General features: G+C 38.0%; 1 protein-coding gene across 1 annotated transcript in view; it reads left to right on the forward strand.

Moving 5' to 3' along the window:
* Window positions 1-25636, forward strand: part of LOC124773398 (disks large homolog 5-like) — a 192856-nt gene that overhangs the window by 56207 nt on the left and 111013 nt on the right. The window contains exons 6-11 of the mRNA XM_047249398.1: window positions 1643-1804; window positions 8233-8475; window positions 11203-11390; window positions 14759-14913; window positions 23501-23717; window positions 25183-25318. Coding sequence (XP_047105354.1) covers window positions 1643-1804; window positions 8233-8475; window positions 11203-11390; window positions 14759-14913; window positions 23501-23717; window positions 25183-25318 — 1101 coding nt within the window. The remainder of the gene's footprint in view (window positions 1-1642; window positions 1805-8232; window positions 8476-11202; window positions 11391-14758; window positions 14914-23500; window positions 23718-25182; window positions 25319-25636) is intronic.

The raw sequence follows: 25636 nt of genomic DNA on the forward strand, positions 1-25636 counted from the left end.
CATGTAATAGGCCGAATTCAGACCATTACTTCTACATAATTTTTAGGTTAGTTACACAATAAAAAAACGATTGCTGTTAAAACTCAAGATAGTCTAAAAGCTAAGATTACCCTTAACGTGACATACTAGAGAGAAGACTGCTTTTAAACATAGAAACTTTATGAAAAAGCAATGAATCTGTACCTGCAATAGCTTTAAGATGGTTGAAATTTAGTTTATGTTGGCTACAGTCACGTGCAACAATTTACAAAGATAGCAGTTTTACAGAACAACTGATGTGGTCTGCGAGACTTTTGATTGTTTCCAAATTTTCTTTATTGTCTAAAGCGTTAGATGCTACTCTGCAGGAATATGTATTTACAGCATAACTTGATCTGAGCTGGTGGGATTATATCAGAAACAACAATGGCCTGCAGACAAATGTACCGAGCGAGGTGGCGCAGTGGTTAGCACACTGGACTTGCATTTGGGAGGATGACAGTTCAAACCCTTGCCTGGCCCTCCTGATTTAGTTTTTCCGTGATTTCCCTAAATCACTTCAGGCAAATGCCAGGATGATTCCTCAGAGTGGCAAGCGTACAGGCCAAGTGGCCTCTGCTCTTCCCACACCATAGTGCCTCATTCGACCACAGCTTGCTCTGCTCCGAGCATTCGCACTCCAACAAACCACACCTGAGTGCTGCCGCATTCGAGCGAGTATGAGCAAGCAAAATTCCCAATCTGCAGACTTGTGCTTCCCTCCCAGTGCCCTCCATCTTAGTGATGGGCTGAATTTTCATTTGATGGTGATGATACTGGGGTGATGATAGCAATTTAAAATGAGAAGTAACAGAAGGAGCAGTTCAGGAAAATCTGGGTTCTTGAAACATTTTCTAAATATCAGCAAAACCAAAACAGTATAAATGAACACAAGCATGCACAAATATATGCAATTACATTGTCCTAGCTGAGTACATTATGCTGCCACTCCAGATTGAGTGGCGTGGTGATTATGTTGGGTGGAGTGGGCGAGGGTAGGAAGGTGGTGGGGAACAGGAGAGAGGTTGGAGAAGGGAGGCTGGCAGCTGGGAGGGAGCAGCAGCAGAGGCATCAGGTAGGAATGTGGCACTGATGGAATCGTTCTTGCCCCAGGCAAGGCGAGTTGTGTGAGGAGAGGATTGGAAAGGAGATGGCACAGATGAAGAGAACACTGTGGAGAAGAGGGCATGGATGTAGGAGTAATAAAGTTAAGTTCTGCAGCAGGGATGGAGGTGGTTGTGGGGCAGGTGCTAGCAGAGGTTGTAGTCAGGAAGATTATAGGGTTAGAGACTTCAATCCTGAGCAATGCAGTGATCATAAACTGCTACTTTGATTCACATTGACTGCTATCTAGCATATTTAGTAATAATATTTCAGGCATGAGATAATTGTCTATGTATCATATGCCAAAATTGGAGCAGAGCTTCACATGAATCTTTACTGACTGTGCACTGGTAGTGAAGACTTGTTAAATAGACAGTCTTTTCACATCTCAGATATTGTTAATGTCCAGACTTAAAAATTATTTACAGGAGTTTCAGTGTAACTGTGCCTAAACTTGTTACTAAACTTTTGTATTAATTCTATTCTTTCCTATAATTTAAAAGATCAAATTTTGCTGCAGGAAGAAGTTGGAAGGTTTAAAAAGCAGTATGAAGAAGTTGTGCAAGAAAGAAATGCTGCTGTTCGAGAAAGAAATGGTCTAAAACAACAATGTACAGCAGCAATCCGTCAATGGGATATGGCTCTCAGGGAGAGAAACGAATATCGAGAAGCTCTTGCTAAGGTCTGTATTGTCACACACAATCCATTTTAACATTGCATTATTACTTTATTGTTTGTTTCTCATTAACTTGCAGTATTCATAATAATCCTTTACTTTAGTTTTAGGCAGAACCTTCTGCATTCAGAAGTAGTTTGTATTAAACCTTAACAATATTGCTCCAGTAATATCTAAGTAGATAGGTTGCAAGAGCTACACAACACTCTCAGTGATGCAGCTGTTACAGTTTGTGATGTAGTTCTATCTCTCCAAGCACGCAGATGTTAAATAGCATGAGTGGTTTAATCGTGTAACTGAGTGATTATTTCGACTTGTTTGACATTCACACTGGAGGCAATCTGAAACATGTTGCAAACAACACACAAAAAGTGAATAAATATGAATGAGAAAAGATAATGTATATGATACAATATCATGTTGATGGAGACTGAATGATTGAGGTCAGCAAAAATTGTAATCTATTTATATCCTGGTCTTGCTAATTTAACTTCACCCTCACTTCTGTCCTATTAAAATGATTGTACCAAAAATTCAATTGCAGAGCTGATTTTAGCAAATAATCGACACTTTATAACAATGATTCTTCCTCCACAGCCCTTAAAGATTCAGTGTTGACCCTGCATTCTTATTTGTGATTAACTCCCACATGAAACTGTAATGGTTTACTGTTTCTTGTAATAGTTGCTACAATTATATAAGATTAGGTCAGATCTGACATCAATTTCATTTATATTTTATTAATTTTTTCTACTTTCCAATGTTGGAATAAACTAAACCAACACAATGTAAAATTAAATAGTTAACAAATGTATACCAGAAAGCATACATTGGTTAGATTCTAACTGTTCATAGAATACATACGTAATGTTACAAGGAGATACTTTTCAAGTAAGTGGTTCTAAAAAGATTCAGGTTTCCAGATGTAAACAATTTAGAGTAAAGAAGACCATTCAATGAATACCAGTAGCGTTTGAGTTATTGACAGGCATACAATAAGGAGAATGAAAACTTACTTGTTACCAGAAGAAATTCTTTAATGAGCTAAGTTACAAAACACACACACACACACACACACTTACACTTTTCTCTGTCATTTCTCTTTCAATGCGATCTGGTACCGAATCCCAGATTGACGAGCAATACAGGGTGTACATAAAGTCCAGGAACACTTTCAATTATTTATTGCACAAGAACTAAGCATTGTACAGATGTCATATAAATTGCATTTTGAAGAGAAACACTGAAAGTTTTTTTTTTTTTTTTTACAAACATTTGATAAGCGAACCATGTGTGACCTGGCACACATCAATACGGTAATTGAATTCTTGCCATACCCGTCCCAGCATGGCATCATCGACTGCGGTAGTCCTTTCCTGTGTCCCCACAGAAAAAAGTTACACGGAGGGAGATCTGGTGATGGGGAGGCCATTTCATGAAACAGCTGTTCCCCCATCTTCATTGAGCTTCTGCACTAACTCCAATTTGAATGGTTTCATAGACAGCGTCTGTTGCAGAACTTTCCACACTGTTATTGGAGCCATTTCAAGTTCACGGGATACACAATGCACCGATTTCTGTGATCTCCTAATGAATGTCTCTCATACGCGCTCCACATTCACTTCACTCACTCTGGAACGTCCGCTTCTCCTTTCCAGGCACAAGCAACTCGTCGTAATGAATTTGTTGTACCAGTAGTAAATGGCCTTCCTTGTTGGTGGCTTCTTACCGTACTTGGTTCTAAACATCCATTGAACAGCTGTAACACACTTGTTTTTATTGAACTCCACCACACAGAAAGCTCGCTCTGCACCTGAACTCTCTATGTTTGCAAGTAGCGCTGACTATCGGCAAATTACCAAGCTACACTGTGGCGGTATACATGGAAAAAAAAAACTTTCAGGGTTTCTCTTCAAAATGACATATGTATGATATCTGTACAATGTTTGGTTTTTGAGCAATAAAAAAATTGAAAGTGTTCCCGGACTTTCTGTACACCCTGTATAAAGTGTTGGTTAAGCCAGGCTTTTGCAAGCTACCTCCTTTGTGGGTGGACTAAACTTCCTGAGGATTCTTCTAGTGAGTTTGTGTATCATCTGACATACCTGTGATTTAATGTGGTCATTTCACTCTTATGCATACTTCTAGATATTTTATGGATATATCTGGTTCCAGTTACTGTTCTGCAATTGTGTAATCATAGTCCAATAAGTCTCCAGATGGGATTGTTCATACCTACCTCCACTCTTATCTGAAACCTAGATGTAACTTAAAAAAAACCACCTGGTTTGAATTTTCTAAACAAACAGATGCCAACATAAGATCAATAAAGCCCATCTTCAACAAATGCAACAGATCCTTTGGCATACTGAAATCACAGCAAAACAATACATACTGAGAGGCAGCCACAAAGAATTATATTCCTTGCTGTGATGTGCCAAGGGGTTACTGCAAAGAATACATTCCTGGCTGGAATGAAGACAGTGAAGGGCTTCTCAAGGAGTTCAAAGACACTGGTGATCCTGCTACTGTCTCAAACCTTCTGAAGTCACTAAATGAGAACAGAAGAAACAACTGGAAAGAAACTGCAGCCTCCTTGAACTATACTCCTTCCAGAAGGAAGTCCTGGTCCTTAATCAGAATGCTGCATACAACATACATCACCACCCAACAAAAATGTAACATAAATTTAGATGATTTTAGATGATGTGGCCAATTACATGATCTCCACTTCCAAGTAAACAGGAGATAAATACATTACAAGAGAGGTTAGGCAGCTTGTAAATGGTACCCAGTCTGAATTTCTATTGTACCTTGCTCCTGTTACTGTCAAATGGGTGAACACCTTCTTTTCAGACATCTTACTCAAATTATCTGCCACCTCTCTTCAGGAAAACTAAGATCATTGCTGTACTAAGATCAAACAAAGATCCTTCAAAGTTGAAAACTATTGTCCCATTACTCCTGCAGAAGTTCATTTATAAAAGAATCTGCTCAGCCATCAACAAACACATTCCCATGGAGCAAGCTGGGTGTAGACCAGGAGGAGGGTGTAGGGAACAGTTTCTAACAACAGCAGCTCATATTGGAAACGGCTTTGAGAAGCAGAAGATAAACATTGGGATCTTCTTAGATTGAACTGCAGTTTATGATATAGTCTGGCGTGACAGACTCCTGTTCAAATTCATCAGTGTCATTTCATGTCGGAAACTAACCACTCTAATTGACAACATGCTGAACAATAAATACTTCATGATACACCACAAGGTTCTGTTTTGGCCCCACTCCTTTTTAATTTCTATACATAAGACGTTCCAAATACGATAGTGCTCTGTTCAATCAGGATCAAAACTTTAGGAAAGCTGAAGCGACTCTTAACATCTGATCTGAAGGCAATGGATAAATACTTCAAATATAACTTTCTCCGATCAAATCATCAAAAGACCATTGTATCAGCTTTCCACATATGGAATAAATAACCAAACTACAAACCTAACATCACATTTAGAGATCAGACTCTCCAATATTGCAGCACTCTATAATACCAAGGTGTGGTCCTAGACAGGCCTTTGACGTAAAAGATACGTCTCTGGAGTATGACAACTAAAATCAAAACTCAGAGCGATACACTCCAAAAGATAACAAGAGTAGCTTGGGTGCCACTGCAAAAGTCCTCAGCTTCAGCTCTTTCATACTGTAACCTGGCTAAACAGCACTCACACTAAAATAATTGACACACAGTTCAGTTGAGCTATGCGCCTCATCACAGGGTGTATTCGTCCCACAAGCTTACGCTGTCCACTGGTCCTTAGTAATATTCCATTACCATCAATAAGAAGATCACAGTCATTACTGAATGTATGGAGGAGGAGGAGGAGGGGGAAAAAAAACAACAGAATTACCAATCCATTCAAGAAATTTCATCATTTGAACCCCACCGACTGAGGTCTAGAAAACCAACATGGCACACAGCAGTCAACCTGCAGGATGGTAACTTCAACATGCAGCAAGCCTGGAATAATCAATGACAGTAGCAATATACCCTAAAGCATCATCAGTAAATTAAAATATCTGGGTGTGACCAGCAAGTTTTCCTCTACCCGAGTGACAATGGTGCATCAGATCTGGCTGCGGCAGGTGGGGAGCATTACTGCACATGGTGGGTAGGGGGAGGGGGGGGGGGGTGTGTGTGTGGAAGTCCTCCCTCGAATTTGACTGTGTCGAAGGTCACAAACAGTACATCACATAACATTTTAATGTTCCCTTAGAGCATTCTGAAGGACAATGGAAGACTTTGACAATTTGTCTGCAGAAGATTCTGACTGGATTTCAAGCCTGGGCTTGAGTGTGAACCCATTTTGAACTTGAAATTGTGAGTATCTGTTCCTGTTGGTTGTGAATAATTGTCCAGTATTTTTCCTGTCATCATATGATTAATAAATAATCATACAGTAATGGGTATTTCTGCCTGTTTATGCCTAGTACACTGAATTTGTTTATACTGAGGGTCAATTATCAATCTGTGCACCAAACGTCATTCCTCTGCAGGTTGTCCTGCATTTTGCACAATTTTCCCGTATTGTCTGAAGGTTTCTCTCTATTTAGTATCACACAGAACATTGTTAGCAAGAAAAATCTTGAGTCCAATCACACAACTGGTTTGATGTTCCATACTCTCGTGTTTTGTTCAATAGGTGGCAGACCGTGTAGGCAACTCAAATGTAGCTTGTTGGTTTTAAAGGCCATTAGCTATGAGTGGCAGAAAAATCAAGATAGATTTTGATGTGAAAAGTCTGACCATGCCCTTGTTCATAAATTGATCTGTCTGTTGCCAAAAGGATTTTTCTTTTCAACTAATCTCAAAATGAAATTGATTCGGTGCAAAATTATACTGTTAAATTCTAGAATAACCTTATTTCAACAACCCAGTCACTGGAAAGAGCCTGTAGATTATACGAGGGCCGTTCAGAAAGTAACCTCCGGTTGATTTTAAAAAATACACCAAGTTAAATAAAAACATTTTAATATATACATCTTACAACTACATCTTTGCACTATTTTTCTACATAGTCTCCATAGCGAATCACCCGCTTGTGCCTGGAGCCAGCCTGTGACCGCATCTTTTTTATTGTTTCACAGTACACGTCTTGATTAATGGTCGTACCACGTTCCATGAATTCAACCAACAACACCCCTTTGGCATCCCAAAACACCGTTGCCATCAGTTTTCTGGCAGAAAAATCTTGCGAGGCTTTTCTTGGTTTGGTAGGCGAATTTGAATGTGCCCACATCTTTGATTGTTCTTTTGTCTCAGGGTTCACGTACTTAATCCAGGTTTCGTCACCGGTCACGATTCTGTTTAACAATGGTTCTCCTTCGTCCTCATAACGTGACAGAAAGTCTAATGCAGAGGCCATTCTTTCAGTTTTGTGGTGGTCAGTAAGAATTTTGGGCACCCATCGTGCACAGAACTTACGGTAACCCAATCTTGCTGTCACTATCTCGTACAAGAGAGTCTTAGAAATCTGTGGAAAACCAGTAGACAACTCCGACATTGAGAAACGTCGATTTTCACGAACTTTTGCATCAACTGTCTGAATGAGTTCGTCAGTCACCAATGATGGTCTACCACTCCTCTCTTCACCATGAACGTTTTCTCGTCCACTTTTAAATAAACGTACCCATTCACGGACAACTCCTTCACTCATAACTCTTGGTCCGTACATGGCACAAAACTCACGATGAATAGCTGCTGCAGAATATCCTTTGGCTGTAAAAAACCTTATGACAGCACGCACTTCACATTTGGCGGGGTTTTCTATTGCAGCACACGTTTCAAACTGCCACAAAAACTAAACTAGCGCAGGTACAACGTTCACTCGACCACGGCTTGATGCGTGCAACGTTCACTCGACCACGGCTTGATGCCGACTGACCTGTTGAGTGCGTGAACGCACAGATGGCGTCGCTACTCCCCCCACAACCCGCACTGTGACCAATCGGAGGTTACTTTCTGAACCGCCCTCGTATTTTCATAGCTGTTTATAACATAAAATAAACTGCACAACCATATACTCTGCCATCCAGTCAGTTACACCAGGTATTGTATGATGGAAGATCATATACGAAACTGATGTCAGCTTTTTTGCTGACTTCTCCAAAAGCCAATAAACTCGAGGAGAAAGATACTGATTTGGAAAAATTCATTGAAAAATGACCAGAACTGATATAGCAAGTATTTTATTGAATTATTTATACAAGTTGGACAATTACTTTCTTTTCACTTGGTCAATGGCCATGGTATCATCAAAGGAAGATCTCAATTTTTGCATCATTCTTGTTCCCAAAGACATGAATTTAATTGTTTGTTGTTATTTTGTTTGTATGTTGTTTGATGTTATGTTTTTTTTCTAATAAGTGTATTTTGAAAGCAGGTTCAGCAACAACATGAGGAGGCTGTGAAGGAAATTAACCAAGCCATGGCTGTTCGAATGAAGGCAAGTAAAGACCTGAAAAGACTCACAGAAGAGCGGAATGCTGCTATGCAGGAGTATTCTCTCATCATGAGTGAACGAGACACTGTTCATAAAGAAATGGAAAAGCTGTCTGAAGACCTTACAGAAGCCTTTAAGAAGTACAAGACCCTTGAAGGAGAAAACAAGGAATGTATGGAAAAGGTAAGCTATTAAAAATTTTAATCAATCACCTGTAAAAATTATTCAGTATTATGAATTATCTGTAGCTAGAAAATTAAAATCAAAGATAGTGGAAACCATAGCCCATTACTGCTGTTATATTGTGATGCCATAACAGTGTACTGACTATTTGTATTTTATTGAGGAAAGGTAGTAGAGTCCCAAAGGCAGACTGAAGCTGTGCTCAGATTGTAAATGTGTTTTGATATCTCAAACGAGCACTGAGAAAGACAATGATCCTTGTGCAAGGTTCACTTGATGACAATGAAATTTCAGGATTGTACTACACAAGTTTAATCTCCTGTGAAGTTTAAGGTTTGTTTTTGTGTTCGCTTTGAATCAAGTTTACATCATCAGACAGAATTGATTCAAATTATCTCATTCCAACATTCCCTGAAAGTACAGGTATCCTATGTTTTGTTTTTGTGTCACTGACTTGTTTCATTCGTGTAGTGAAGGCAACATTGCGACACAATCCAGATAAGAAGTATACAAATATAGACCTTGTTTTGGTCAGTGGTAGTTTCAGACCGTTTTACTTTTGCCAACTACAAAGAACAAAATTTATTCTTTATTGGCAGAGTTTATCATAGTTATTTTACAATTAAAAGTTATCAGCGAGATGCAAATATTTATAATACAGGGACACCCAGAAAGTAATACCTCACATATTTTTTCTCAGCTGACAACAATGTTCCGAATGTGAAGCATTAAGTATGAGTTCTTCTAAGCTTACTGAGTGTGTCTGCAAAATTTGTCTCTCCTAAAAGGTAGTGCAGCTGCAGCACCATTTCAAACTGACAGTCATAGGTGACTTATGTAACAAACAGCATGTTGTTTTTTTAGTCTCACTGCAGAGAAAGAAATTGTGTCGAATCTTCACAAATGTTTGTGTGAAGTTTATGAAGCATTTGCAGTTGACAGGAGTACAGCTGTTTATTGGGCACAGAGGTGAAGCCATCAGAAGAGGGTGCAGCTGAGCTCCACAATTTGCACTGAGAGGGGAGACCATCCACGACGGTCACACCAGACATGTTGCATTGTGCTGATGTTCTCGTTCACAAGGGCTGACACATTACACCTCAGCAGTTGCACTGCTGCTGTGAACAACCCAGAGGATATTGTAATTTGGCACAATAAATGCTCTACCTCGCACAAGTTTGAGGATTTCAGGGTTGGACAGTGGTATCCCTTTCACACTACAGTGCTGACTTAGCAGGACTTCCAGTTGTTTGGGACACTAAAGGATGGCGTTAATGGGAGAGGTATTGAGGATGATGAAAGGTAATTTGTGCACGGGAGAAATGTCTTCGTGACCAGAACAAAGACTGGTACTGACAGGGCATAAACGCCCTTGTGTCTTACTGGAGGAGGGTCATAGAACTAGAAGGAGATTACATGGAAGAAAAGGGGGTGATGTAGATAACATCATGCTTTCATGTATGTAATTTTGATTGCGTTGAATAAATAATTGTTGAGGGAAAAAATATGGGACATTACTTTCAGAGCGATCCTCATTTGTACAGACATAAATTTAGGTAAGAACTAACAGTTGGTGGAAACACACAAAAAGGCTTAAAACTGATGTTTTTTGGAACCAAGCTTGAGGAAAATAAACTTGTCAGGCCTTATGATAAAGAAAATGTCTTACGGTACCACAGGTCAACGCAAGCAAAGTAAATCGGATGAGGGGGAAAAAGGGGAAAAATGGATTTTGTACTTGTCCTATCTAGTAAATTCCTTGATTAAGAATCCTGGGTGATTTTGAGTCATTAAGCCTTGCCAGTTTCTTCCCTCCAGTCCTTTCCTTTCTTCTTCCAGAGGAAGCACCAGGGCTGCAAGAGATAGCAGATTTATGTCTATCTACACATTTCTGTCTGCTGACATTTGTCAGTAGATTTTTCTACATCCATATCCTTTTGTAGTTGGTTATTCATGTTGCTCTTTGCATCTGCAATACTAAATACAATTTCATCATTTTTTTATGGTCTTCTGACAGCCACCTGCATATGTTAATATTTCGGGATAAAGACTTGTTTCTGAAATTCTGTGACTACATTTACATAGGACAATTGTGGTTTGCTTTGACACTGTGCTAGTTTATACAATTCATACATTTTGTTGCCGGCGGATACGAAAACTTGTATTATTTTTCCTCAGTGCTTGATAAATATTAATACTTTGTAATCTGTGTTAACAGCTGAGTTAGCATGAAACATAGGCAAGATGAATGTTGTATGAGCAACTGCTTTTCCGAATAAACAAAAATTGCTCATTGTTCTGTCAACTGGCTGCAGAGTATCAAATGCATCACCAATTATTCATTTTCCTGACCACACACTAATCTTGGAGAGACATAGTTAGACACAATTGTGGCTTACTAATTATGTAATCAAAGGATATTGAATATACCTAGTTATATTATCTCGTCAGTGGTACTTTTATTGTGTAAAAGCACATACTGATCATTGTATAAAACCACAATACAGTCATTGAGGTTTAAAAGAGATTTTAATTAATTATAGAAAATAGCAATACTTGCAAATTAAGCTGTCTCAAAATACAATTTTTTTGTTACTGTAACTGAACTGTACTGGACGTTGAGTTTTTCATAATTTATGAAATGTAGTAATTGGTAATGAGACATTTGTTTAGTTAATTGTTAAGATAAGTTTAATTCACATATCTTTTATTTATTCCTCTTGTCAGAAAAAGGCCTTGTCATACCAAGTTGAAACATTGAAAAGAGAAATTGCATCAGCCTTGCATGACAGGGATAGAGCACTGAAGGAATGTAATGATCTCAGAGAAAAGTTTGGTGGATATACTGTAAAAGATGATTCAAACAGAGAAGGTTACAAAAGCAGGCTTGAATATCATACATACAGTCGAGAAAGGTAAGGTGCTAATTTTTGCAGAAATAATTTTCTTGTGCCTGTTAATTTAAATGATTGTCAGTTTTCAGAAGACTGCTGATTGAGATTACAGATTTACCTTTGGTACATGCAAAATAATATTACTACCGTGAACTGTGATGGTTAATAACAGCTACTTTAGTGTAAAAGAGGAATCAACTCATGACACAAAATCACAGTATTTTTAAGATATGACACATTTAGATTTCAGTTTCTTTATCCCAGGTAAATTTTAGCCAAGACCAGACAGTGGTGTGTAACTGCCATACAAAAATGTTTGTACTTGGATGATGTATCTCCAGTCACATTTGCTTCCAGATTGTTTCTATTATGCCAATTAGCATACATACTGTAACTAGAAATTTTCTCACTTTTATAAAAACTTTATTTTTTTGTACTTTACATATAGTACAAACATTTTGTGATTCTTGTGAAATAATCCTGCTTTTGTGGTAGAAGTGTCATCTATTTGCAATCTATTCATTGCATTTATTTTTAACAGTCTTTACTCTGTCAGAAGCAGAGTTATTTTTGAAAGGAAGGCACAATCTGTGCCAGCTTTGGAACCATTGTTATTCCACGTTCTAGGTCCTACAAAGCTATGATTTCAAGTACTTTTCTTTGCTATGTATTGATGTGATTTGTGTGGGCTGGATTACTTGCCACATAGTTTCTGTGGCGAAACCAGTCAGACATATAAAAACAATTTGAACTTCATTATAATTCACATGTGCACTGCATTGTTATCCTGGTAGGAGTGTTGTTATGTGTTGATGCCATGTCATTGTAACAGGTTAAGAAACAAATGTTAGTTTACATCATCATTGTTTCACAGAACTTACACAAACTAGGAACTTGCAGTGTTATCAACCAGTTACCAAAGGGACTTCTATTAACTTAGAAATTGATAGTGGATAACAGAAACTCAGCAAAAGGGCATGTTAAAACAAATGTTACCACCAAGCACTCTCTTAATGCTCAGTGTTGCAACTAAATTTCCAGTACTGTTTCCAGATTTAATATACAGTTATCTATGTAAATGAGAGTATTTTATTACTTATGAAATAAAACCAAAAAATGGTGAAATCATTATTTGTGATGGAATTCATTTTTATTTATCAACATATGTGCCTATTTTCTGATTTGTACATATTGTTTGCTACTCAGCACTGTGCCCATGTGAGCAATGTGAATTTCACTTGCTATCATATTTAAATAAAAAGCAAATATGATCCTAATTTTAGCTATATTTGCTTCTGTTTTCATAATACGTAGCTAATTACTTTAGTACAAGTGTTTATGTCATGCCAACTAAGAACAAATGGCATGAAGAATGCATATTTCATTCACACTAATTGATGTATTTCTAGGGCTAATTTTTCATTTGTTAAAGGTTAGTAAATTGACATATAATTTTGTATTTTATTGTATTTACCTGTTGAAATTTATGTAAATCAGATTAGCCATGTGACACAAGTGTGACTTGCCATAGGTTTGATAAAGTGGGATTGCTGAACAAACATTGTGTGTTGTGGTTTCATTGGGACACTTGCTATATGGTAGAGAATGTGGTATTCAGAGAGGCCCTTCCATCCAAATTATGTGAGAGAGAGCTGTTAATTGTAAAACAAGAGGCGAACACAGACTTAGAACTATGTGCCCTTCAGTTTATCATAATTGGCTAATATTTTCTCCATTGAGGTTTTTGAATTTTGGCTAACAGAATGAAACAGCTAGGAAAACTAGGTGTTACTAAGCATTCTCATTACTATTATAGGTGGCATGAAGTGTGACAAGTCTTCCAGCATAGCTCCAAGCTTCTGAGATAGTATGAATCAGATGTCCATTCAAATATGAGTATGGAGATACTTGGTAAACAGAGAAAAAGGATCAAATTTTAGCATAGTTTTATATGAGGTACTCAGTTTACTAAATTAGTGGTGACCCTATGATCCCTGTCAGATTCTATACCCAATTCGCTGTTGAATTAACACCTCTGTTGACTAGCAGAAGTGATCCTCAGAACTACTACCCATTATGTACAATCTTAGAACATATCTGAGCTCAAACATAATGAAGTATCTCAAACAAAATGACTTCCTCGATGCAACCAGCATGGATTTCAAAAACATAGATTGTGTGATACTGAACTTCCACTTTTTTTCACGACGTCCTGAAAGCCATCGATTGAGACAGTCAGGTAGACACAGTATTTCTCAGTTTCTGAAAAGCGTTTGACTGCTACTCTTATTATCAAAAGTATGATCATATGGGATATCAGATAAAGTATGTGACTGATTGAGGATTTTTTGGTAGGGAGAATGCACATGTTATCTTGGATGAAGAGTGATCAACAGATGTAGAAGTAATTTCAGGTGTGCCTGAGGGAAGTGTGTTGGGACCCTTAATGTCCATGTTGTATATTAATGACATTGCAGGTAATATTAATAGTAACCTCAGACTTTTCACAGATACTACAGTTATCTACAACGAAGTACTGTCAGAATGAAGCTGTGTAAATATTCAATCAGATTTTGGTAAGATTTCAGAGTGATGCAATGATTAGCAGCTTGTTTTAAATTTTCAAATATATGAAATTATTAATTCACAAAAAGAAAAAAAAATTATTCTTTGAATATAATATTAGTGAGTCATAGTCAGAATATGTTAAGTCATACAAATACTTGGGTGTAACACTTAGTATGGACATGAAATGGGATGATCACATAGGCTCAGTCATGGGTAAAGCAGGCATCAAACATCGGTTTATTGGTAGAATACTAGGAAAATGCAATCAGTCTACAAAGGAGATTGCTTACAAATTACTCATGCAACTCATCCTAGGACATATAAACAACCAAATATGGAAGAGTGTGGTTGGGATCAAGAATTAAACTTGTGCAAATGTAGAGAGTAGCAGAGGAGGATTGGATCATTGTTGGAGTCCAGATAGTGTGCACATCTACCAGTTGCCGTATCTGACAAATTTTGCTGGGTCAGTTGTTGAAAAGTTGTCTAGGAAAAATGGAATCCTTAATCATGATGGGGCATCCATCTTTAGTCATCAAGCTGTGAATACTTCGGAAATGAGATGTTAAAACAGGTATTTGCATCACTAGGGTGTTGAAATGTATGTAACATTGATGGCACAATTTTAGTGTGACTTTCCCCTGGCTTACATTTTGTGTGCATTTTATCTTTTCAGCAATACAGCACTGAAATGGTAAGGTTATCATTCACCTATTTATTTGTTTTGAAACAAAATTTACGTTCTTAATTGTTGTCATTAATTCTAATTTTAATTTATTTGTGGAGTCAGATCCTTTGTTATCTGATATTTAAATTTTTAGGGACAATACTAGAAAGGACCAAGCAGAAGTGTCAACGAGCACAAGGGACATGTATGGGAAATCCCAAAAAGAAAGAATGGATAACCTAGATCAAGCAAATATAGAAATTGATAGACTGCGCAAGCAGATCGATAAACTGCAAGCTGAACTTCAAGGTGGGTTGTAATATTTAGTTCATGAAGTATAAAGGTAGTCTTCAGAGAGGCAGTGTGGCACGAAAATGCTGGATACAAAATTGGAAAATGTGAGTTTCAAAGCTCATTGCAACCTTCGTGGTGTAGATTTTTAGTTTGCTGCCTGAATCACAATTGAGATGACACAACTTTATAAGGATGATTTAAAAATATATGGAATTATGTCGTCTTGCTTTAAGTGTTTCAATGTTCTCAGAATTGTTCAAGCCATTTTCTTTAAGGGAGTCAAGGCTAGTGTCTCTCCCATTCTTAAGCACAGTTACATCAGTACTCTGTTTATGACGGTCTTACTCTCAGTAGGATATTGATCTTCAGGAAAAGCAGACTGGCAACAAATTGCCCTAAGCAGATCTGGAAGACAATTGTTATGTAAAAATAGGGTTTATTCATTTGGGGCTGAAGTTTTTGTTCGGGATTTGGGTGGTGAGGAGAGGAACCAAATATCTGTATGTAATGAATAATTACTACACACATCTGTGTTGCCTGATTCGTGTTTACTTTACCACTAGTTGAATGGCTTCTGAATCAAATATTCATATTTTTTGAGGTCTGACTATTTGCAAAATAGGTTCAAAAACAAAGAAAACAGTTAGGGGTTATTTGTACTTGTGCTTTCATAATCTCATTTCATGGGCTGAATGGGCAACAACAGTAAGTTTGAACCAAACAAAATTTTCATTTACTGTTCACTTTATGATTTTGTAATGTATAAAGCCATATAGCCAGAGCAGAAGTATTATTCAAAAATCCCATTCGACAATAACAGTAAGATTATTTCACAATGTGTGATAAGTTTTTGCAAAAATACATCAAATGTTTAAAAGTACAGGCAAATCCATGACTCAAAAATGTTTATGGCCTCAAAAGACAGTATCTTCAAAGGTAAAATAAAACCAGGCAAGCATTTTCTAAATGAAACAGTATTTTGTGCAGCTTAAACCAGACTTAGAAATATTATGTTTTCTCCAGTGTTTATGGTTGACTAGCTCTAAACATTAACCACACTGTTGAATCAATACACCCTGTTTGTTGTGGATGCAGATTCATAAGCTGTGCCCAGCATTATTAAGCAGTTTCCTGTACCCTGGAAGGACTATTTGTGTTTGTTGCATATCGTCTTGTCGGGGCGTGTAGCAGCACCTTTTCGGAACAAGTAGCCAGTGTCTTTCACCATTGCCCAAGGGACAACCGATTTGTAATTTCCACACTCTTTTGGAAGGCTTCCTTCATGTACCCTGGTGCTGGTAACTGAGTGTCAGCTTTAAATATTAACCTGAGTAAATACACTGTGTATATGTTATGTTCTATAATGCCTTAGAATGGTGGTGGTGGTTGTATAAGAAGTTAGCTTCAAACCAAGAAATATTGGGGATGTATTAGAGAAAAGAGGATGCTAAGATTTTCAGAACTTAGCTCTACTGGCTGTAAAAATTTGATGTTTACTAATCTAAATACATGGAAAAGAAAAAGAAAAGGAACAGGTAAACTATTCTACTGCCAGTATGCCTAAACCTGTAGAGTTAAATGTAGTGTTGTTGCATCATTGTAATGAATTGACAGCAATGAGACTTTTTAAGTAATTCTTTGTGTGTATTGAAGAATAGCTTATGGGAAATCGAGGTGTTAATGTTCATCACAGTAGACAAAATCAAGATAAAAATTGTAAAGTATTTGAGCAGGACTTAATGTCAAGGACGAGTACTTCTGCTGACCGGGAAATTCATTCCCAAATTTACAAGCAAAAATATTAAAGGAAACCTTGGCTTATTAATACATAAGTTCTCCAATTATACTATCATCATTAGATAACACTTTGTAATCTTTCATCATTCAATTTGGATAACTGAGTATGACAAGACATCTTACAAAACAATACTAGATGCTTTATTGGAAGACTACTGAAGACATATTTTAAGAGCCCCCGCTAGACAAAAATTTCCTGGATCTAATGGCAACAAATAGATCTCGTGAGATGTTTGAAGATGTCCACGTCATAACTGGTATCAGTGATTATGATACAGTTGTGCCAACAGTGATTACCAAAGGCAAAGGGCAACTAAAAGAAGCAGAATGATTTATATGTTCAGGAAACTAGATGAAGAGGCAGTAATGTCATATCTGAGAGGAACTTCAGACATTTAGCACTGGGCAGGTGCATATAGGGAAACTTTGACTGAAGTTTAGAAGAATAGTTGACAAAGTGCTGGATAGATATGTATCCATCCTTCATGATGAGAAGGATCTTCCATAGTTTCCAGTCTCTGTAAAGAAACTTCTAAAGATACTGTGACTGCTGCACAGTAGGTGTAAAACAGAGCATAGTGTCAGAGTCAAAGAAAGGGCAATGCATAAAGCTATTAATGACCACTGCAAAGCTCAAATCAATTTTGTTCAAATGTTAGGGCTGTTGGTTGCACAAACATTTGGTGTTCAGATAGTTGTGGAAGACACAGGAACCAAAACTGAAAGTAGCACAGCAAAAGCAGAAATGCTAAACTCAAATTTAACATGTCTTTTACGAAGTAAGTTCCATGAGTACAGTTAGAGTGTAATTCTCACACCACTGCAAAATGAGTGATATAGGCATATGTGTCATCTTCATTGTGGAACACATCAATAAAATTAAAAATGGCCCCAGGAACCAAAGATTTTTTTATTCAGATTATGTAAAATATTTGCAATTGAGTTAGTCTCTCTCTTAATCATAATATGCTATAAATACCTGAATAAATAAATATATTGTGCCCAGTTGTTGGGAGAAATAGGTCACACCCGTCTGTAGCAGACGTCATCCACAAAACTGCTGCTAAGTATTATTAAGATCCATCTGTTTAGGATTATGAAATGGAAAAAATAGGATGCAATAATGACAGTATTATGAAAAGGATAGATTGCTACTCATCATAGAGGAGGTAATGAGTTGCGGACAGGCACAACAAAAAGACTGCTATACATTTGAGCTTTCGGCCAAAAGGCCTTCTTCTAAAGTAAAAGACATTCACACACATTCTTGCAAGTGTAATTCAAACACACAACTACTGTCTCTGGCTAGGGGGTTGCAGAAATGGTGGATATATTGCAGTTAACATCTGTGCAGTTCAGAAAAGTTGGTGTTTGTAGGAAAGATCCAGACGGTGCAGGCTGTGAAGCAGGGATTGAAGTGAAGCATGTTGCATTGGGTAGCATTTTTAGCAACTAGGTGGTCCAGCTGTCTCTTGGCCACAGTTTGTTGGTGGCCATTTATGTGAACAGGCAACTTGTTGGTTGTTGTGTGCATGTAAAAATCAGCACAGTGATTGCTGCTTAGTTTGTATATTACATGACTGCTTTCATAGGCAGCCCTGCCTTTGATGGAATAGATGATGCGTGTTACTGGCATTGAGTAGGTGATGTTGGGAAGATTTATGAGACAGGTCTTGCATCTAGCTTTGTTGCAGGGATATGAACCATGAGGCAAGGGTTGAAAGCAGGAATGAAGTAGGGATGGTCAAGGACATTGCATGGGTTTTGGGGATGGTGGAATAGCACCAAGGATAGGGTGGGGAGGATAGTGGGTAGGAATACCCTCAAACAGAATGAGGTTTTGAACTTGAACGTAGGTAACTCGAACAGAATGGCTTCTGCCCTGGCAACCATAATGAAAATATTGGTCATGTGAAATCTAACTCACACTTTTCTCACATGCCATCTTGAATTCCATAGATCAAGGCAATCCTTTACATACAGCAGTCTTCGACGTAGGAAAACCATTTGACTCAGTAACACATTAACATGTCATTAATGAAAATACAATCATAATGGTTATCAAATGAAATTCATGACTGTATGGAGGATTTTGTGATAGGGAGTATGTTACACATTATCCTCGATGGAGAGTCATTGATGGATGTAGAAGTAATTTCAGTTATGCCCCAGAGAGGTATACTGGAAAACTTGCTGTTCATTTTGTATATTGTCTAATTGGTAGACAGTATTAATAGTACCTCATACTTTTTGCAGATGATGTAGTTGTCTGTAATGAAGTACAATCAGGAAAAATATACAACTATTCAGGCAGATCTTGATATTATTTCAGAGTGGGTAAAGATTGGCAACTTGCTGTAAATTTTCAGAAATGTAAAATTTTGCACGTCACATAACGCTAAATCTTCTGTCACGTGATTGCAGTATCATTGAGAGTGAAGTTGTACCATGGAGAACTTTTAAACTGATTATTAGAGGAAGGATTAGCTCTGCCAAAATACTCAACAACAGGCTGCTAAAGGATTCAGTCCTTGCTCTGCTTTTCTTCAGTCTTTATATTTCTGACATGTGAACACAGAATCCAGAAGTTTGGTTAACCAATAACTGGGCTATAGCTGGACTACAGGAATTATTTGAGGCCACTGAAGATACCTTGAGCTCTGACTAAAGTTGCTAAGTGACTTCTTTCACAAATGGAACCCAACTACAGAACTGTCGTGCTTCAATGTTTGTCGTGCGCTAAACAGCGATCAACGACCGGTGACAACACAGTGGTGTCATGTGCATAGTATCGCTCACTGGCCGGCGACACTACAGTGGTGTTGTGAGCGTAGTATTGTGCAGTGGCTGGCGACAACACTTTAGTATCTTTTGCATTGGTGTTCTGTTGAGGTAACAATAAGTTACACACGTCAACAAGTTTTTATACATACTTGTGCCCTTTCATCATGGCAGATAAAAGAGATGATTTGATTATTTATGATGATTGCAGGGAGCAAAACTTGGACTTGGAGGTTGCCACTACATTGCATACGTCTCATCATGATCCGGTTGACAGACTTTCCGGTCACATAAAGCAACACCAATTAATAGGCCTATGTATTTCCAAAACCAATAAACAAAAATGAAGAAACTGCCATGTATGTTACAAAAACAGAAAAAAGAACAATAAACTTAATGTGCGAGTCTTGTGGAGTTGCGTTATATCTTTGAGACTGATTTGCTGCATATCATATGAAAGAGAAATATTAAGTACCAAAGACAATGTAAATAAACAAATATATGAAATAAATAAATTTTGTATTTATTTACATATGTATATCATCGAAATTTCATGAAAGTAGGGGAACAGGGTTGAGAACTAATGATGAGATTAGTAAAACGTAACAATTTATAATCTCCCGATAATGTCAAGAACGGCCAGCAACAAGCCAAGTATCTGAATTAGCGCTGCCAGCACCAAGCGAATAAATTTGTATGTGACGTGCGGACGGCAAAGTGTTAATAGCTTGCAATGAGAAAGAGTGTTGTGAAACTATATGACACTATGCGTACGAACAATGGCACAATAAAATCCACCCCTACTGCATGGCTTCCATCCTCGAGCCATATACAAAAAATGGAGATACAGCATAAAAAATTGTCTCTATAGAGTGTACAGGATTAACAATGACCCTCAGCTAACTATATTTATATAATGATGTCGCTGACCTTGTTCAGAGAAGGTTATACAGAGAAGTCCAGCAATAACCACTGCTAAAGGACTGATAAACTAAAACTTTATCATTCACAATGCCTGGAAACAATATTAGCATGAGCCCTATCGGTCACAGTGTCAAAGTTTCATGACCACAGAGAAGCTTTCTGGTTTAAACCAATCCCACAAAGTGTGGAGAACATTAAACCAAATACACACGTACTGTAACTGAAGTGCAAATGCTCACCACAAATGGGGAAGATACCATGTGACTGCTGAGATGAAAAGTAAACAACCCAGCAACTAATAGAAGAATGTGGATTAAGACTACAAGGGAACCTTCACTGATTTCCTTGCAGCATCAGATGAGGCAACTGAGTGTATATAATGCTTGTTCATTAATTTGTAACTGAGTCTGGTACATTAATTTGTGTGTGTGTGTGTGTGTGTGTGTGTGTGTGTGTGTGTGTGTGTGTGTGTGTGTAAAATCATGGTGTATGCCATTCAGTAAATAAATACATAAGAACAAATAAATATCAGTGAGCCACAATTGGAGTCAGTCAACTCATGCAAATACCTGGTTCTAACAATTTGTTGGGATATGAAATGTAATGACCACATACACTGAACCATATGTATACTGCAGTTCATCTGTAGGATACTGGGAAAAGACAATGAGTCTAAAAAGGAAATTATTTACAAAACACTTGTGCAGTCCATCCTAGAGTATTGCTTAGGTCTGTGGGACCCTTAACTAACAGGCAATATTGAAAATATGCAAGGAAAGGCAGCGTGAATGGTTACAAGTTTGTTCGACTCACAGGAGAGAATCATATAACAAGGTAATGTCAAGCAGTTTGAGTACTTTAGAAGGGAAGTTTGCTACTGGTTTCTGTATGCGTGCTCAGGTAAGATATGTAATGTAATACTTTGAAACTAGTTTGACTGGTTACAGATAAACTGAGAAAAGGTGCCTGGAAGGAGGGGGAGAGAAGTGCTGTTAAAATCTCGTCATCTCACATTGTTAAGAAAAAGAGTAAGACACTCATCAGCTTTTATTCTACTTTTGAGTTTCATTGTACTTTACCAAGTGTAATTTTAATATTTGTTATACGCCCCTGCTGTGAACCAATTCCACCAATTCCCACCCAGACTGATCTGATGTGAAATCATACAGGTTAACGTTGGGTCTGAAACACTGCAATTTTGCATTTTTTTATACACCTAAAACATTGACACTATGCCTTGTTAAGTTCCAGTAACCATTGCAGTGGCTAAGTAATAATTTAGAAAAGAAAGAGAGATAGGAGCTGCTGACAATTTTTGATGGACACAAGAAGAAAGTAGTAGGTTAGATTCTGTACGATTCAGAGAACAATTAGTAGAGAACATATATTACCTGAGGATGATAACAGAATAAGGAAATTATACTGCCTCATTGACTACCTGTGCACCATAAGATAATTTGTGGAACTATTGTGTTCTTGTTTCCTTTATTTTGAAAAGAATTAAAATAACTACACTGTTGTCCACAATTAAAGCAACAAACTGCTATTTCTCCACCCTGTGTCTAATGTGTGATATAACCATACGAACAGTCAAGAGATGTTGTTAAGATCATGTTCTGCATGGAAGGTGGCAGTCTGATCGATGAACAACCACAACCGTGACATCAGGACACCTGTCAAGCGGGATAGTGTTTGCAGGATAGTCTCAAATCCACAATCGCTGTGTACACAGCCACAGACAGTGCAGTATGGCACAAAGAAGATGCCTACAAACACTCTGCTGTGGAGGGCCATAGGGAGAATGGAAGCAGGAGACTTTGCAGACTGATGTGGTTAGATGGCTTAATGGGAATTGTTCTTTTGTTTCTTGGATGAGGCAACAGTTTATAGAGGCAGAAACTGTATCCCGAAGCCCAGGGCAGGGCTGACTATATGTGGCATCAGAATGAGTGGGCCGTTATTTGGCTGCAAGGACACGACGGTACTGCCTTAGTCCTGCACTGCAACTGGCATCAGACCTCGCAGCATCTCCTGGACATGTTGTATTGAGGCAAATGTGTACAGAAGGCCTCAACAGAGTGGCGTTTATTGTTGAAGACCTGCTGTCTGTTTGCATCTGGCATGTCTTCACAAAAGGAAACATCTATAGAGTGGAGCTGTCAACATGCCACCTGGATGGTTGAATGGCGGCCCATCTTTTCACATGAGTCCCAATTTGGCCTGGAGAGTGATCCTCAATTGGATTCGCATCTGGAGGGCATTTGGAACACGATTTCAGGATCTGAACATTGCTGAAAGAGACTAGTATCGAGAAAGGTCCCTAATGGTGTGAACAGGTATTTTGTTGACCACTCGAACACCTCTTCATGAAATTGTATGGGTGAATCAGCAAGATTTAACTGCTGTCAGGTACTGTGAGGAGATCTTGGGACCTCATGAGCAGTTGTTGTGAGGTGCTGTGGGCTCAGACTGTGTATTTATGGATGATAATGCGTGACCTCATAGAGCATGAGTGGTTGAGGTTCTTTTGGAAACGGGAAGATATTGCACCCACGGCATGGCCTGCTCACTCTCCCGATTTGAATGCCATAGAGCATGTCTGGGATGCACTAGGGAGATGGGTTGCATCACGTCAGCATGCACCAATCGCTCTCCAAGACCTGTGAGCATCTCTGCAGGAAGGATGGGTGTTATTGCCACAACATGAGATTGATGACATCATTCACAACATGCCCCAACATTGTCAGGCCTGCATTGGTGCCAGAGATGGTCACACCCCATACTGAGCACATTAAGTAGTTGTCAGAAACTGTGTGCAAATCCATTAAGTTGGAAAAAAAGGAAGAACATTTTTGTCTACCGTTATGCATGTTGCATTTGATTATGCTCTGTATTCTTTACATTGTTTCTACTTTACTATCACCTGTTTATACTGTTTGTGGCAAAGTAAATGCAAACTTGCAAAATTTCCAGTTGTTGCTTTAATTTTGGACACCAGAATATATAATTTACAATGCTCCCCATTTTGGCATTAGTTGCGAGAAGCTGACTAGCAGTAAGCATTTTTGGTGAATATTGACATTTTACGTAATTTGTGCAGAGGCTACTCAAGAGGCTGAAGTGTCAAAACGGCGTCGGGACTGGGCCTTCAGTGAAAGGGATAAGATAGTATTGGAAAGAGAGAGCATAAGGACACTCTGTGACCGACTGAGAAAGGAGAGGGATAGAGCAGTCTCTGATCTGGCAGAGGCATTGAGGGACTCTGACGACATTAAAAAGCAGAGGAATGAGGCTTCCAAGGAGTTGAAAGACTTGAAGTAAGTATTTTATGAAATATGTGCTATGTAGGAACTCGTGAATGCCCTCTATTTCTTCACACTGCCAGTAAGCAAACTTTGGAATTACAGTTTATGAAGAATAAATCCAGGCTACATGTTGTCTTCCTCTAACATTTAGATATTTAGTGATACATATTTTTATTTTACTATTACATAGTAAGTTTTACTCAATTTACATAGATTTGAATGTATGTTGTTATAGATCTTATTTGTATAGATTAATAAGTAATATTGTTATAATTTTTCCATGCAACAACAAACAAGAGACTGGAGAGGAACATCATGTCTTTGGTTTACAGGCAAAATAATGAGTTAGTATTAATGCACAGACATTTGAGCATGGACTGCATTATTCAATACAGCTGCTTGATAGGCACTTGTTTGACATATCAAGGAGATTTATTGCAGTTTTAAATACTTATCAGTGAATTATATGCTGTAAAGTTTAAATTAAACTGATGAAGATAAATGCTTAACATTTGATTTATCTTGGGTTGTCTCTGTTCAGCACGCGATAAATGCAGGCAGTCAGAACAGCTTTTACCATTAAGGATAAATAGCTTTGCATGTTATTCAGAATAATTAACCCCCTTTCTCCCTCTCCCCCTCCCCCTCCCCCTCCCCCTCCCCCTCCCCCTCCCCCTCCCCCTCCCCCTCCCCCTCCCCCTCCCCCTCCCCCTCCCCCTCCCCCTCCCCCTCCCTCTCCCTCTCCCTCTCCCTCTCCCTCTCCCTCTTCCTCTCCCTCCCTCCCCTTTCTTTTTTTAAAAAAGAAAAGTAAGCCCATGCCTATGGAACCTTAAAATATACCAAAATATGCCAGTACATGTCATTTAACCTTATTGCTAACTTTTTATTTACAGTAAGCTCCAAGGAGCTCCTGAGAGTAGTAATCAGTCTATGTTTGAAACCTATCATAAGCTCTTTTTTACCATCATCTTTTATATAGAGTTTGTGTCAGGCTGTATACAAAATTACTACAAAGTGTACCAGAGACCTCTGACTTTAAGTCAGCATCACAATTCTGTTACATGAAGTAGTATACCTTCCCTCAAAAACTTTCTCTTTCTCCTCTGTCCTCTTTTCTTCTTAGCAATATTTTATAGCCATCATTATTCATTTATTGTCATGGTCCATTCCTCCCATTTATTGTTAAAAAAAAATTTAAAAAATCTCCTGTGATATTCAGTGGCTGCCATGTCCTGTTGAGCTTTGTTTTGCACATAATTAAACTGTGCACCTGTTAGGTATTTGCTTGTACTACTTCATAAAGATTGTTATGATTCTATTTTATACCTTTTGCCTTTCTTCACATTATGCATTTTTTATTTGAAGATGACATATTTTTTATTCTTTCCAATGCATGTCTGTCTTCATATTCTTCTTTTCTTTAAAAAAAAAAAGTTAATACATCTACCCACTAAATAAAATGCTTTGAAATTTATAGAGAGAAAATGGAAGCAGAACAGGAGAAGGAAACAAGAATGCAACAGTTCCATGCAATGGGCCATAATCATAGTCATGATTCTGCAATTGATGCTGACATGCAAGAGTGGGAAACTGAGATATTGGACATTGATCTGGTAAGAAAATTTTCTTTTCTTCACTGTGTTATGCATATTTGAAGAAAATGGTTCTTATTTTGGTTTTAAGATGAGCTTCTGTAGTAAGGTCAGAGAGGGTATAGCATATGCCATATTCCATGCTTCCTGATCATCAACATGGTGGACAGGTTGCTGTGCAAGATGCACTGTAAGACAGATTTAGATGTTAAAATGTCTTTGGCTTTAAATGTTTTAAGCTCATCTCAAACACTTTTGCACTTTTCAAAACCCATAAGTGACATTCTTTGGCAGATTTGGCTATGAAGCCCATCACTATTTCATGTGCAGCCAAGATCT

This window comes from Schistocerca piceifrons, chromosome 2 (assembly GCF_021461385.2).
Source record: "Schistocerca piceifrons isolate TAMUIC-IGC-003096 chromosome 2, iqSchPice1.1, whole genome shotgun sequence".
Classification (NCBI taxonomy): domain Eukaryota; kingdom Metazoa; phylum Arthropoda; class Insecta; order Orthoptera; family Acrididae; genus Schistocerca; species Schistocerca piceifrons.